Raw genomic sequence first — 12,473 nt, 5'->3', positions numbered from 1 at the left:
CACGAAACACCGACCAGACCAATTGCTGGCTTGCCATGTATCAGTTTGTTCACATATTGTTCACATATTGTCGCAGAAAACCCCGCTCGACATAGAATCACGTGAAGGTGAAAAGGCCTCGAATTTTGGGGGATATGATGAATTACTGCTGTCTGCAGTGTAATAGTGTGTTTGTGGTACGTTGTAGGCTAAGATTTAGATACAATTGGAATAGACATAAAAAAGTACTATAAAGCTTTGAAATATAAAATAAAAATATACTTCACTTGAATAATGAAATACGAGAGTGAAAACCACAAGTGAAACAGAAGAGAGAAGAAGAGAAAAAAAAAAGCAAAAGAAAAAAAGAATATACCATCAAAACAACGCCTGTTATGTTATGTATATGTGTGTGTATACGTGTAAGTGCAGGTTGGGGCATGGGGATTGAAAGCCTTCAGTAAGTAAAGCCACGGCAAGGTACGACAGTCCATGTATGAAGGAAACAAAAGAGCAACAAATGTCATTGCCTATTGCTACCGGCCCATCTACAAAACCCTCCCTTTAATTTATTTCAAAATAAGGGGGAATTAGCAGTCAACAAGCAGTTTGAATTTCCTCCAAAAAAAATCAAGAAATAAGACCGAAAAAAATCATTTAGAAGACCGGCCCAAGCCCGCTCTTAGACTGGCGCTTACTAAAGCGGCTCCGCTTGGTTGCAAACTCGTCCGTTGAAGAATTCTTCGCCGCATTTACACGGCTTGAAGAGGCGCCACTTCCGTTGCCGAAATTGTCAGTGTATGTGCTGTGACCACCAAGCGTGCTAGCCGGACTAACGGGGCGATTCTCGCTGTATCCGTTATCATTGTAATCAGAGAAAGAAGCTTGTGAGAGTGCAATGTCTTTTGCACGCTCCAGGCTCTCGATCCACTCATTGGCGATTTTATTGTCGGGTGTTGGTGTCTTGGGCTCCTCGAAACTATAGTGAATGCCTCCCTGAGCTGGTGTTAGCAAAAACAAGACTCGCCTTATAGCAAGGGAAAAAAAAAGGGGGGGGGGTACGGAGAAATACTTACTGTATCAACACACCAATGCATCATGCCTTTAGCATCTTGCTGGGTTCTCCAAACACAGTCAGAGGCAAGCAGTGAAATCTCCTGCTTAACCTTCTTTTCATCGCCACTTGCTGGAACAGTTAGGATGCGCCCGGCAGATGTTACAAGCACCAAGCGTTGTTTTCTTCTAGTAGCGCCGCCTCCAAAGAATCGAGACAGCTTTTTGTGGCTTTCCTCGCCTTTGGGCGACGTAGAAATTGGAGATGTAGCAACAGTTAAATCACCCAGCTTCAGAACTCGCTCATTGGTCCGCGTAAGGATTGGTGACCAGTCGATATCAATTTGTGTAGGAGGAGGAAGTTCGGTGATTTTAGTGGTTGGCCGAGGCTGAGTGTTGATGCCCGATGTAGGGCGAGGTCGGGGGGCTGTAGGTGCCGATGGGGGGCTTGGTATATTGTTGCCGAGCTGGATGATATTGGGCTCCGGCGTGGGTGGCACATATGGCCGTAGACGAGGCGCTTGACCTTTCCAAAGGGTTTTTCCAAAATACTGACCATCGAAAAACTCATGGTTCTTTATATGGTCAATAGTAAGTCGACGGGTTGGGTCGAGGACTAAACACCGCTCAACTAAATCCTTTGCAGCGGGTGGAAAGCCAACGGGAAACTCGTATTCAAGATTTACAATCTTCTGAAACGTAAGGTATTCAGACCCACCCTTGAATGGAGGCCGACCAGCTAGTAGCTGGTATATTATGCAGCCATATGCCCACAGATCACTAGCTTTGCAGGCGCTTTTGTTCATTAGAAGCTCGGGACTCACGTATTCGGCTGTTCCAACAAAGGACGCTGCACGGTCGTCTTCAGATGAGGGGGTATTACCATCAGGAGGTAAACGGGGATCAGAGAGTAGTTTTGCAGTGCCAAAATCAGTGATTTTGATATGCATATGATCATCTAGTAGAACGTTTTCTGGCTTGAGGTCGCGATGTATGACTCCACGGGAGTGCATATAGTCTATGGCATCTAGAATCTCGGCGCCGTAGAAGCGGGTACACTCAACATCAAATGTGCCTGTCTTTTTCAGAGCTCCTAAAAGTTCGCCTCCATTGCAGAGATCAAGGACATAGTAGAGCGAAGTTTGGTCCTGAAAGGTGTAGTAGAGGCGTACAATGCCGGGATGTTCCGTAAGGCGATTCAGAGTATTTTTCTCAATATTGACATACTTGATCTTCTTCTCCTTGATGATGTGCCGCTTGTCAAGAACCTTGACCGCATAGTCTTTTAGTGTTTGACGATCCGAAGCTAGAAAGACTGAGCTGTAGGATCCTTCGCCAAGGACCACTCCGAAGTTGAAATCTCGCACTCCTTTCTTGAATTGGCGCATCACAGGCCGGCCATCGGCATCAATCTCGCGTTTGACACCAACAGCCGAGCCACGGTCTTTCCACTCCTCAGCAGTCGTAGGTACAGGGGCACCAGATCCAAAGCCATCCTGAGGTACACCATGATTAGTAGAATGGTGGCTCATTCCTCGTGAGTTCTGTCTTGTGGGGAGTTGGTTGTCCGATGGGCGATGCATATGCATAGGATTAGGCCCATGATTTTCGTGTCTCTGGCTTGCAGCCCGTGAAGGGAGATGATGCGTTGATGAGGATGACGGGTAGGCTGAGCCGGGTCCTAATCGCGGATCATCGTGTTTCGGGGAAACTGCATATGAGGTGGAAAGGGGGCGACCGGCTTGGCCAGCCACCAACGCGCTACTTCTATAAGGGGAATCGTAAAGGGTACCGGTAGTATTAGAGGTAGGGTCAAATGAGGCAGTAGAACCTTCTCGAACATAGGGAGCCCGTGGTGAAGGCTGGTCTAGATTCCTGCCACGCGATGGATTCCGGGAAAGCGTGTTGACGGGAGGAGTGACGCGGGGGTCAGACGATGAGCGATAACGGGTTTGTTGAGAACGATGAATAGAAGAAGGAGATAAATCCCGTACTCGATTTAGCTGGCTGTGCGACGGCAGTGGCTGTTGCTGCTGTTGCTGCTGTTGCTGTGTTGGTGGTGGAGGCGGCGATTGCTGGTGTTGCAACTGCTGCGGATAGTGCTTCTCGTGGGGCGGTTGGCGATCGTAGGTGTTGCGCATCGAGGAGGCATGGCTTGTGGTTTTCGTTAATTCGTAGGGGGTGTCAACGATAGTCAAGGCCGCTGGCGGGGCATCGGTATCTGCATCATCAGGGTTGGCTATACGTAGGCCACCCAGAGCTGCTGAGAGACTCATATCGCCGCTCATAATAATTGCAGTGCCAGCCTTAGAGCGTAGAATATGCCTCTAACCCTTCTCGTTATTGGAAAGGAAGAGACGATGGAAAGATGGAGGCGCATGGGAAAGAGTCCCAAGGTTGAGCTTGTATAGGAAACGAAAGTAACCCTCTCGGTCGTTAAAGTGGACTGGGATTGGGGGGGGGGGGGGGGAGTCCAAAAGGTGGCCCAGTGTGGCTCAACGTGATTGCGAAGTGGTTGGACAAAATGTACTGAGCTTCAGGGGAGCTGCCACTATAAGTTGCAGAGGCTGGAATGACCCAGGTCGCCAGCTGGCACCAGCTGATGTACGTGAGTAGGGCAGAAGGAGGGCAATTAAACAGTAAATGAGAGAACATAACGCCTGAACACAATACCACAAAAATACTAGTGACTAAATGAAAAAGGGAATAATTTAAAATATATTCATATAAGCGCCTCGAGACATTGCCTGACGTGCATTGCCATGATTCATGAAATCGTTCCAGAACAAACACGAGGCTTCCAACCTTTCACAGTAACGGATAGGTACGCACATCACCATCTATAACAGTCCACATCAGCGCACAGCCTTGTCAGATCTGCAACATGATTGGGAGGCCTGATCTAACTAAAGTGGAGCCACACGAAAGACTTGTAACACCAGCGCTGTCTATCTGGGTACATTAAGATGTGCTTGCTTTCCTGTCAAACAACGTTCTAGATAAGATCCAAGAATACCCTTAACTCGCCTCTTTGTCACAGTTTCCGTTATTCTGATGCCTTTTCTTTCTTTAGCCCCGTCCATGAGGCTATTTGTTACTAGAAATATTGTAAAAACACCTGTCAGTTCCCCGATTTGTGCACTGATTCTCGTCAAGGCGTTTTCATCTTCATCTAAATTAAGCAAGACACCCAGAGATAGCGCCACAATGTCTCATTCGCCTGTAACTGAGCTCTCTAAACCTCCTTCACAGGTTGCTCCACTGCCTCTGCCTGAGCCGCCAACTAGCAATGATGGCCATGTTAAGCTAGACATGAGCCATGGAAGTGCTGAGGCAAAACTCGACAGCCTTGGCCCGCTTGTCGTCAACCAGGACGGCACTGTGTCAAGAATCAATAACTGGGGTACAATGAGCGAAATAGAAAGGGAAAACACACTCCGTATTTTGGGGAAGCGGAACAAGCTGCGTCTAAACAAGTTGAAAGGGGAGACCCCTCAGCCATGATGGAGCTAGACAGAACTGCGAAGCTCAAGAGCTTAAGATCCGGCATCCAGAAACTCTTGATTTAAAAAGGGACACGACGTCAGGACTGTGATGAGGCAATGTCTCTTTTGTACAACCTGACTTTTAACTGACGATGGGTGGCTGATGCGTGGTACTTGCACTAAAACCGGAAAACACGAAGCCTCAAGTAACCACCATCTACGAGTCTGACTGTTTTTGTACGGTTTTAATTAAGACTATGGATAGCATACCCCTGCGGCAAGATATTCCTATTTTCATCTTGACATGCCCATTCAAAAGCTTGGAGATTATATAGGTTCTGACACAAAGCACAGCTCACTTATGGACTATGTTGCAACTGAAGTTATGAAAGTAGAAATATGTGTATAGTTACATACGCATAGGCTAATATAATGTTCGTTAAAAAGCACTAGAAGAGGCACAAGAGCAAGAGACAAATAGCCACCGTTGATATTCCGAAAACCAGAAAAGAACACCGAGTCATGAAAATAAGGGTAAAAATCCAAAAATCCAAGCATATACCGAAAGGAGAAAAGAAAAAAGAAACTAGATAAAAGGGAAACGGAGAAGTAGAAGAAAGGAAGAAAACCAACCCCAATATCCAGATTCGTTGATCATTATTTTGAGCTTTTTTTGAGTTAATCACCTGCAAGCCACCCCGGCAGTATCTTTTAATCCTGTTCTTCAAAAACGAAGACGTATTGAACTGCCAAAATGATGGCTTTCAGTAGACTAGAAGAAATGGAATAAAGGGGAAAAGTAGAAGAGAAAGAAAAGAAAAGAAAAGTATGGGTTCATACAAGGCTCAGTTATGCCGAAGGAGTCGGAGTTGAAGGTGTCTTGGTAGCCAACTCCTTGGCTACACGATCCACCTCGTCCTTTCCAGGGAAGCCCTTCTCCAAAATAGCGGCAATGTGTTCGCTATTCTCATTCTTTTCAAGCAGGATATTGCGCAGCCACTTGTTCTCGGTCTCTAGCTGCGAAATGTGGTTCTCAAGCTCCGACACTTTCTGAGCCATCTCCTTCGCGGACTTCTCCAGTGCTTGCTCGCGCTGTTTCTTCTTGATGCGGAAACGGGCAGAGGCAGCAGTGTTGCGTCTCCGCTTGTCCTCCTCAGCAGCAAGACGAGAGCGTTCCTCCAAGTTGAGGGCAGCAGGCGGATGGGGCTCAGACGAATGCTTCTCGACTGCCTGGGTGCCTGTTACGGGCTGGACAAACGTGTTTGGCTGTTGTGACTGGGACTGCTGAACGCTGCTAGGGTAGATAGCAGCGGCAGGCTGCATTTGCGGCAGGCTAAGCCCATCGGTAGGGAAGCCAGAGATAGTAGGGGTGGAGTAAGTGTTGGAGAAGTCAAAATTGAAATCACCTGTTATGGGCGAGTTAGCATGTGATATTAAAACGAGTGGGATTTACAACGAACACAAGGAGAGAAGGAAGGCCTGAACAGCAGATGGCTGGCTCGGAGGAGAGAAAAAGGGCATCATTGTGAGATGGCGGTGAAAGGAAGTCAGAAGGGCATGTTCAAGGGGAAAGAGGGCTGCTTGTATATGTGTGTGTCAAGACGTCGACGGAATGCGTATATCTACGCGCCATCAAATACTATGGATGGCCTTTGAGAAAGAGAGCATTCATGCAACAGAATAACAGTGAAGGCAAGGATTGAAAATTGGAAATAGTCCATCCCATTACTCCGTTGGCCGTAGCTTCAATCGCCTTATCCGTGGCGGCCGCTTCAACCCGCAGCAAATATATGCCGGGGCAGCAGAAGCTCTGTGTGGTGTGTGAAGCGGAAAATAACAGCAGTAGGTAGCACTATTCCCAAATGTAGATGGCAGGGTATGTATAAATGTACAGCAGTCTGTAGCTTATGAGCTGTGTGGTTTGTGTGTCTTTGAGGGTGTTTTGCTGGGACGTAGCCAAATTGGGAGATATTGCATCATCGTGGGTTGTTCTTGCGATGCCTCAGAAATGTGGGGCAGGTGTACACGGGTCTATCCAGGCTAATATAGGCGGCCATAGAGGCTTGAATATTGGCATGGCTTTTTTTAAACAAAACAGTTTATGACAAAGAAAAACATCCAGCTTTGGTAGCTTAAAAGGTAGGGTTGGGCGCATGGATAGTACCTGGGCCTGTAAAGACAGATGACCCGGAACGTCCTGCTACGGGATAAGGATGAAGGGGACATGTGATTGGTGAATGAGGGGGGGGGGGGGGCAGGAAGGGAGGGAGGGAGGGAGGGAGGCAGGATGCGTAGGACGACCCCCACATCAGTTTTGCGATCCGGCGGCAATGCGCAAAAGACCCGGGATCTGTGACAAGCCAGGTGAAAAGGTAGGGGAGGAGAGGACGACTACAACTTGTAGTCGCCCATTTTGCTCGAGAAAGCGATTCCGCAGTTCAAAGGGAAAGGAAACAATGAATGGCTCTATATCGCAACTTACTAGGAATAAAGGAAATTTCGCTCATCTCAGTAGGAGATACAGTGGTGGGAGGTACGGGCTCGCGCTTGATCTCATTAGATGGAGGCGGTGCTTGGAAGTCAGTGTTCTGGCCAGAGTCGAAGTCGAAAAACTGCGCGTTGGTGAATAGAGCTAGATCTGACTCGAGGTTGTATGGTTCATCAGCAGCAGGGGCGGCGGGCTCCAGCATGTTGAGGTTGCTAAGGTAGCGCGTGGCATTGGGGGCACGGCGGCCGTTGCTGTAAGATGTCATAGTGTAATGGGTATAGAGACGATTAACGGGTAACGACGAATGTTTCTTTTGCGATGGTCGTGAGAGTAGTGAGCAGAGTGCCTGTGTATTCTCGATAGTGGGGCAGAACTTTCTTGGATTTATGGAAGCGAAGAAGCCATAGAGCCGACAGATGGGATAAAATAAAGTGTAACGAAAAAGTTTAGTCGTTCGCAGCACAGAACAATCAGGCGGCCCTTGGTGGAAGTTGAATGGCGGTGGAAGAGAAAAAGCTGAAATTCAAGATGTTCCCAAATTTCTTCACCAAATGCGAACAGACGGGAAAAGTGGCAAGAATAAGCTTGCGGGCTAAGAGGAGGTGGATGTGACGCTTTTAAGTAGGAGAAGAAGAGGCAAGAGAAGTCCAAAAAGACCAGGAAGTGCAAGCAAAGAAGAGCGACTAGGCGGTATCGCTTGTGTTTGTCCTTGTGCGGCGAAAAAAAAAAAAAAGTGCAGAGAAAAATTCGGCCTTTTTTGTGCCATGCTCAATACTACACTGAACTTACCTGCACTGGACTTGGAACTAGATTATGACTGGTTGCGACTACTTGGCCTGGCCTGGCCTGGCCCTTGGGCCTTGTTTGACCTGTGGCTCTTTTGAGAAAGGAATCCGTGCCTCGTTCTTTTGGGCCGAATACTGGCCCGTACTAAGCCTATCTTGGTTGCGTATTTGCGGTGCTAGCGACGTGGGATCAAATCTATCAATGTACTCTCCTGTGTGGCAATACCCGAAAACTGTATGGAGCTTTCACTTACGTTCAAGGTATAGCGATGGTTATATAGTACCTTAGCTGCTTTACCACAAACTTGGCTGCCATAACTTGCTGTTGGACGGGGCTATTGATTATTAATTCGTCTATCATTCATTAGTTTCTATTGGCCACGATGGGCCGCCACTGTCTCACAGCTAACTGACATTGACTGGACACGCCCTTCCAACCCTGCGGGTAGCCTTCTCAGGGCTTCCTCTAAAGTTGGATTTGAAGGATGGGAGTTTGACGAAATGAGCAGCGAAAAAAAACTGTAAAGCCATTTATTCTGCGCTGCCACACCAAACGACCATTTCCAGTACTAAATGTGCAGTTTTCGATCGGGAAACGTCGGGATTATGCGCGGTTCGTAGTTTCATGGTTTATAAGCAAGAGGAGTCACGATAACGTGCACCGCATTTTACCGCTAGTATTACTCGGCTAGACGCATTTTTGAAGAGGTTGATGTCCAGAGCTGACATAGGTATTAGGAAGAGCGACGAGTGGAAACACTCTGATGATAACAGACATTTACTATTTTCCTAAACAATGTGGTAGAAACGCTTCTAGTCACGTGCTATCACACGTGAACGATCACATGATATCCACCCCACTCTAACCCAAGCTCTCGTCCGTAATACAGGCACATCGGGACAAAGTTTAGCTAAACTACAGCCTACCTCGCATCCTAGCGCGTCGCCTTTGTGAACGTCACTCATTGATATCCGACGCACAACCCAATCGTATATCGCTTTTCTTTATTTCTTTGATACCCCCATCAGTTCCTTGTTATTTATCATCATTGTCCATTAGCCCTTTCTTTCTCTTGTTGCTTTCCTCCCATGTCATCATCTCGTGCATTGTCTGTTCCAACTACTGCAAGGATACCATCTTCTTTTATCATCTCCCCGTCAAGTCCTCTTGTACAACGCTCTTTCAATAGACTATCAAGGTCCTCCTTGCTCTCCCTAGCTTTAGACTGGCTTGATAGCCAAAGTCAGGGGGTTTCATTCCCGGTCTTGAACCGAGGTGATGTCAACGATGGAGATTTCTACCCACCAATGGACTCTATAGAGGAGCTGCAAGATCTGTATTCTAGTATGCAGGAACGTAAGGGTTCGAAAAGAGAAGTAGTCGATCGCATGCTCGAAGGCGACTGGCGCGAAGGTGTTACTATGTATCAGCTAGCGATGGCTGATTTCCAATATCTCTATGACCATCCCCTTTCTCAAAAGTGGACAGCATACCGTATACTGCCGCTAAAGGTTCAGCCACACACAAATCCTGATGGCCATGATGTATATAAGGTGGACAACAAAAGCCTGCAAACTCCACGATTCCACCCGTCCACCTTTCTCGAAAAGCTACAACTAGAGGCTTTACCAGACACCAAAACACACTGTCACTTTGATCGACACCGTTCTTTACCACTCCTAATTCTCCGTGTTGTTATACTTGACTCGCCTTACAATTTCAATTGGAGCCGCCAAGAAGGCACCGCTACTTCTCTTGAAACCGCTCGTATCATGTACATTGCCTTCCCCGATGCAGCGCCGTTTCTGTACATCACTAAACCGTCTTCCATAGGAGGAGTTAACTCAGCTTTTGATGCCAAAAGCACCCGCTCTCTAGTTGTTGATGGAATACCCAAAGCTTTGTCACGGCCTAGAGAGCGAGTTACTCTCAAGGCCACTGATTTCACTTCTGCCAACTTATCTGCCATATTGCAGAAAAGCAGCGCGGGGCGCACTAATGAAGCTGGCGGCGGATGGAGCATTTATGCTGACGAAAAGAAAAAGGACACGCCCCTAGAAAGAGTCCTTCCTGTATCGCCGTTACTTGATGACATACAGGACTCTAATTCCGGGCCTAAACACAAACTTCATGACACTCCAGAGTCTAAAGCAGTTAAGAAACGACGGCTCGTGGCTGAGGGTAGATTCGGTAAATCTGCACTCATTCATGATGGAGTTGGGATTAAGCAGCTTGACATTGTCCTCGCAAACACTCTTGTGAATGCTGATGAAGATGGCGATCATGATGAAGAACTTCCAAAAGCATCCGTCCGGCTCTGTTTTGTGGGCAGCCACGTCTTTGCTGGCATAAGACAGTTGATCGAAGCTGGTGCTATAGATGGAGAGAAGATGCCTGGTTGGATGACAGGTGAGGAAGGAGTAACTTCTGGTACCGTAGTTGAGGGGAGGATTCGTGGACATAAAGGAACCGGCATGTAATTGCTGAATATGGGATGGGCGCAATGCTAGATGTCTTGACTAGATTGTTGTATGAAGGTGACAGGCCATTGGGACTGCAGATACAGCCTCCTTTTTACAAGGAATCAGAACGCGCAAGCCCATTAAATGTCCTACTACTTGCAGTCATCTACCACACGGAAGACCTTGGTTGTATTTTCCCACGCATGCTTGCACAACTCCTCAACCGTAATTCCCTTGATTCCCGCTACAATTGTCGCCACGCGGCCAATCATACAGGGCTCATTACGACCCTTTACCATACACCCCTCCACCCATTTTTCCTTCTTGACGACCTTGTAGATATCCGTCACCTCGGTAATCTTGGGCTCGGGTTTCTTTGGCTGGTTCTTCTTCTTAGCCGGCACTTTCGAGTCAATGATAGTAGATGCGATATCGGCCTGTGTATGCCCTTCGTTTGGGAGTAGATACTTCCAGCCCTCATGGGAGGGCCGCACTTCACACCAAGGGCCGTCAGTTTCAAGCATGATGCGGTTTAGTGAGATGGCTTTCACGGCCTCGCAGTTCTCGGCAGTCTTTAAACTGCAGCCGTTGACGCCAATATAAAGGCCTAAGTCCATTAGTTCTGTCATTTCTTCAATGGTGCCCGTAAAGCTATGAACCACGCCACCCTTTTCTAGCTTCTCAAGGCGTGGGCCGTAATGCTTTTTCAAGAGGTCAACGAAATCCCGGTGGGCAGCGCGTGAATGCAAGAAAAGCGGTAGCTGCTGTTGCATGGAGGCTGCTAGCCTTAGTTGCTCGTCAAAAGAATGTATTTGGATGGCCTTGTTGCAATAGTGAAGCCTGTCATAATCAAGGCCGAACTCGCCTAGGGCTACTAGGCTCTTACTGGATGAAGACTCATCAATCAATTCTTTAAGTTGTGCTATAGCCACTGCAGTCCGCTCTTGATCCGGGACAGCCTCTGTGGCTTCCTCCTTTGCCAAATCTAGGCCACAAGCCGGAGTATGTCCCTCACTCTGTCTCAGGGGACCAGACCCAAAAATGGCACTAGAGCAAGGGTGTATACCGGCCGTTCTAAATACAGTTCCAGCTGTGTTGTCGCGTTAATTTTAGTACTAGAATGGGAGAACGGAAGGAAATCTTTGTCCCAGCAAAAAGACATACAGTATTGTTTAGAAATGACCGTAGCATCTCTAATGCTCGCAAAGTCTGAGCCAGTAATGATCATCTTTTGGCATCCAGTATCGATAGCCCGCTGTACTACCGCTGGCAAGTCATCATTGTGTCTTTGTTGGCCATGATATATTCCTCTGAATATGGGATCTGCCAGGTTGATTCCTATCTAGAGTGATGTTAGTTGTTGGCCAGAGATTGCTGCTATCACAGTAGCAGCTAGCAAAGATGTGATGGTCCCAATAACCAAAGAACAGTAGGCTAGGCTATAGTAGGAGTGAAACGCACATCAATGAATTGCGGTTTGCCATTGGCTAGATGAGGTTGTGCTGAGGTGGCCATGGCTCGTCTGAATTGCTTAGCCAGTAGTAGTACAGGTCGATTCAATACTACGCCAGTCTGATGTCTGATCATAAGTGTCAAACTAGGGTTTGGATGTTGAACTTGATCGGGTGTATCTGGCACTTTCAAATGGAGGGGTGCTGCTAGAACTATGGTGGAATAGTCACGTGACTTCGTGATAATGGTGCCACGTCTAACGATGGATGTTTTAGTGGGCGCGGACTTTTGGCCTTGTGGCCTTTTTCACGTGGGAAACGAAAAACTTGTTTGTCACCGTTGCCCAAGGGATAGATTTTCATGGCACAGACCAAGCTAGGGCTTCACTCACATTGAGTTATGGTGTTTCTGGGATGTTTTGGCTGCATCCTTCTATCAATATTTGCGTCTCGGTTGCTGGCTAACCAACGAGAAATAAAGGGCTGTTGTCACGTCGTTAGTACACGTAGCGAGTTATACTAAGTATGCCGATGTACTTTAGGGCTACTTTACCCTCTAGAGGAATTTACTAGAGGAGAACCTTTATGATAGCACTACCCCTCACCTTAAGCACTGTACCTTTCTATCTCTGTACAACAGTCACCGATGTACTCCTCTAGTAATGGAGCAGTTGAAAAAAAAAACAATTAAAACATTTTGGCGCGTCGAAGAAACCCACTTTAACTGTTGCTGGGCAGTCAACACTTGGCTTGCAAGACTCTTAAAGCT

The 12,473-nt window shown here is 47.4% G+C and overlaps 5 protein-coding genes across 5 annotated transcripts; 1 reads left to right on the top strand and 4 right to left on the bottom strand.

Moving 5' to 3' along the window:
• Positions 1 to 636: 636 nt before the first annotated feature.
• HOO65_030531 (uncharacterized protein) lies at positions 637 to 3,320 on the bottom strand (the record flags this gene model as incomplete). Its single annotated transcript, XM_071001888.1, has 2 exons — positions 637 to 975; positions 1,056 to 3,320. The coding sequence occupies 2 exons, from the start codon at positions 3,318 to 3,320 to the stop codon at positions 637 to 639; spliced, it is 2,604 nt and encodes an 867-aa protein (XP_070860210.1).
• Positions 3,321 to 5,366: 2,046 nt separating this feature from the next.
• Positions 5,367 to 6,041, bottom strand: HOO65_030530 (uncharacterized protein; the record flags this gene model as incomplete). Its single annotated transcript, XM_071002396.1, has 2 exons — positions 5,367 to 5,923; positions 5,978 to 6,041. 2 exons carry the CDS (start codon positions 6,039 to 6,041, stop codon positions 5,367 to 5,369), a joined length of 621 nt encoding a protein of 206 aa, XP_070860209.1.
• Positions 6,042 to 6,825: 784 nt separating this feature from the next.
• Positions 6,826 to 7,270, bottom strand: HOO65_030529 (Regulatory protein cys-3; the record flags this gene model as incomplete). The annotated part of the gene is made up of 2 exons (XM_071002429.1): positions 6,826 to 6,908; positions 7,000 to 7,270. The coding sequence occupies 2 exons, from the start codon at positions 7,268 to 7,270 to the stop codon at positions 6,826 to 6,828; spliced, it is 354 nt and encodes a 117-aa protein (XP_070860208.1).
• A 1,828-nt stretch (positions 7,271 to 9,098) lies between these two features.
• Positions 9,099 to 10,271, top strand: HOO65_030528 (CHL4-like protein; the record flags this gene model as incomplete). The annotated part of the gene is made up of 1 exon (XM_071000436.1): positions 9,099 to 10,271. The coding sequence occupies one exon, from the start codon at positions 9,099 to 9,101 to the stop codon at positions 10,269 to 10,271; it is 1,173 nt and encodes a 390-aa protein (XP_070860207.1).
• A 134-nt stretch (positions 10,272 to 10,405) lies between these two features.
• On the bottom strand, positions 10,406 to 11,768 carry HOO65_030527 (TatD family hydrolase; the record flags this gene model as incomplete). Its single annotated transcript, XM_071002208.1, has 3 exons — positions 10,406 to 11,238; positions 11,418 to 11,595; positions 11,715 to 11,768. The coding sequence occupies 3 exons, from the start codon at positions 11,766 to 11,768 to the stop codon at positions 10,406 to 10,408; spliced, it is 1,065 nt and encodes a 354-aa protein (XP_070860206.1).
• Positions 11,769 to 12,473: the final 705 nt, after the last annotated feature.

The sequence above is a fragment of the Ceratocystis lukuohia genome (genome assembly GCF_044167205.1).
Source record: "Ceratocystis lukuohia strain C4212 chromosome Unknown Supercontig3_pilon, whole genome shotgun sequence".
In the NCBI taxonomy this organism is placed as follows: domain Eukaryota; kingdom Fungi; phylum Ascomycota; class Sordariomycetes; order Microascales; family Ceratocystidaceae; genus Ceratocystis; species Ceratocystis lukuohia.
The sequence above is the reverse complement of the archived record's forward strand: the minus strand, read 5'-3'. Positions and strand labels throughout refer to the sequence as shown.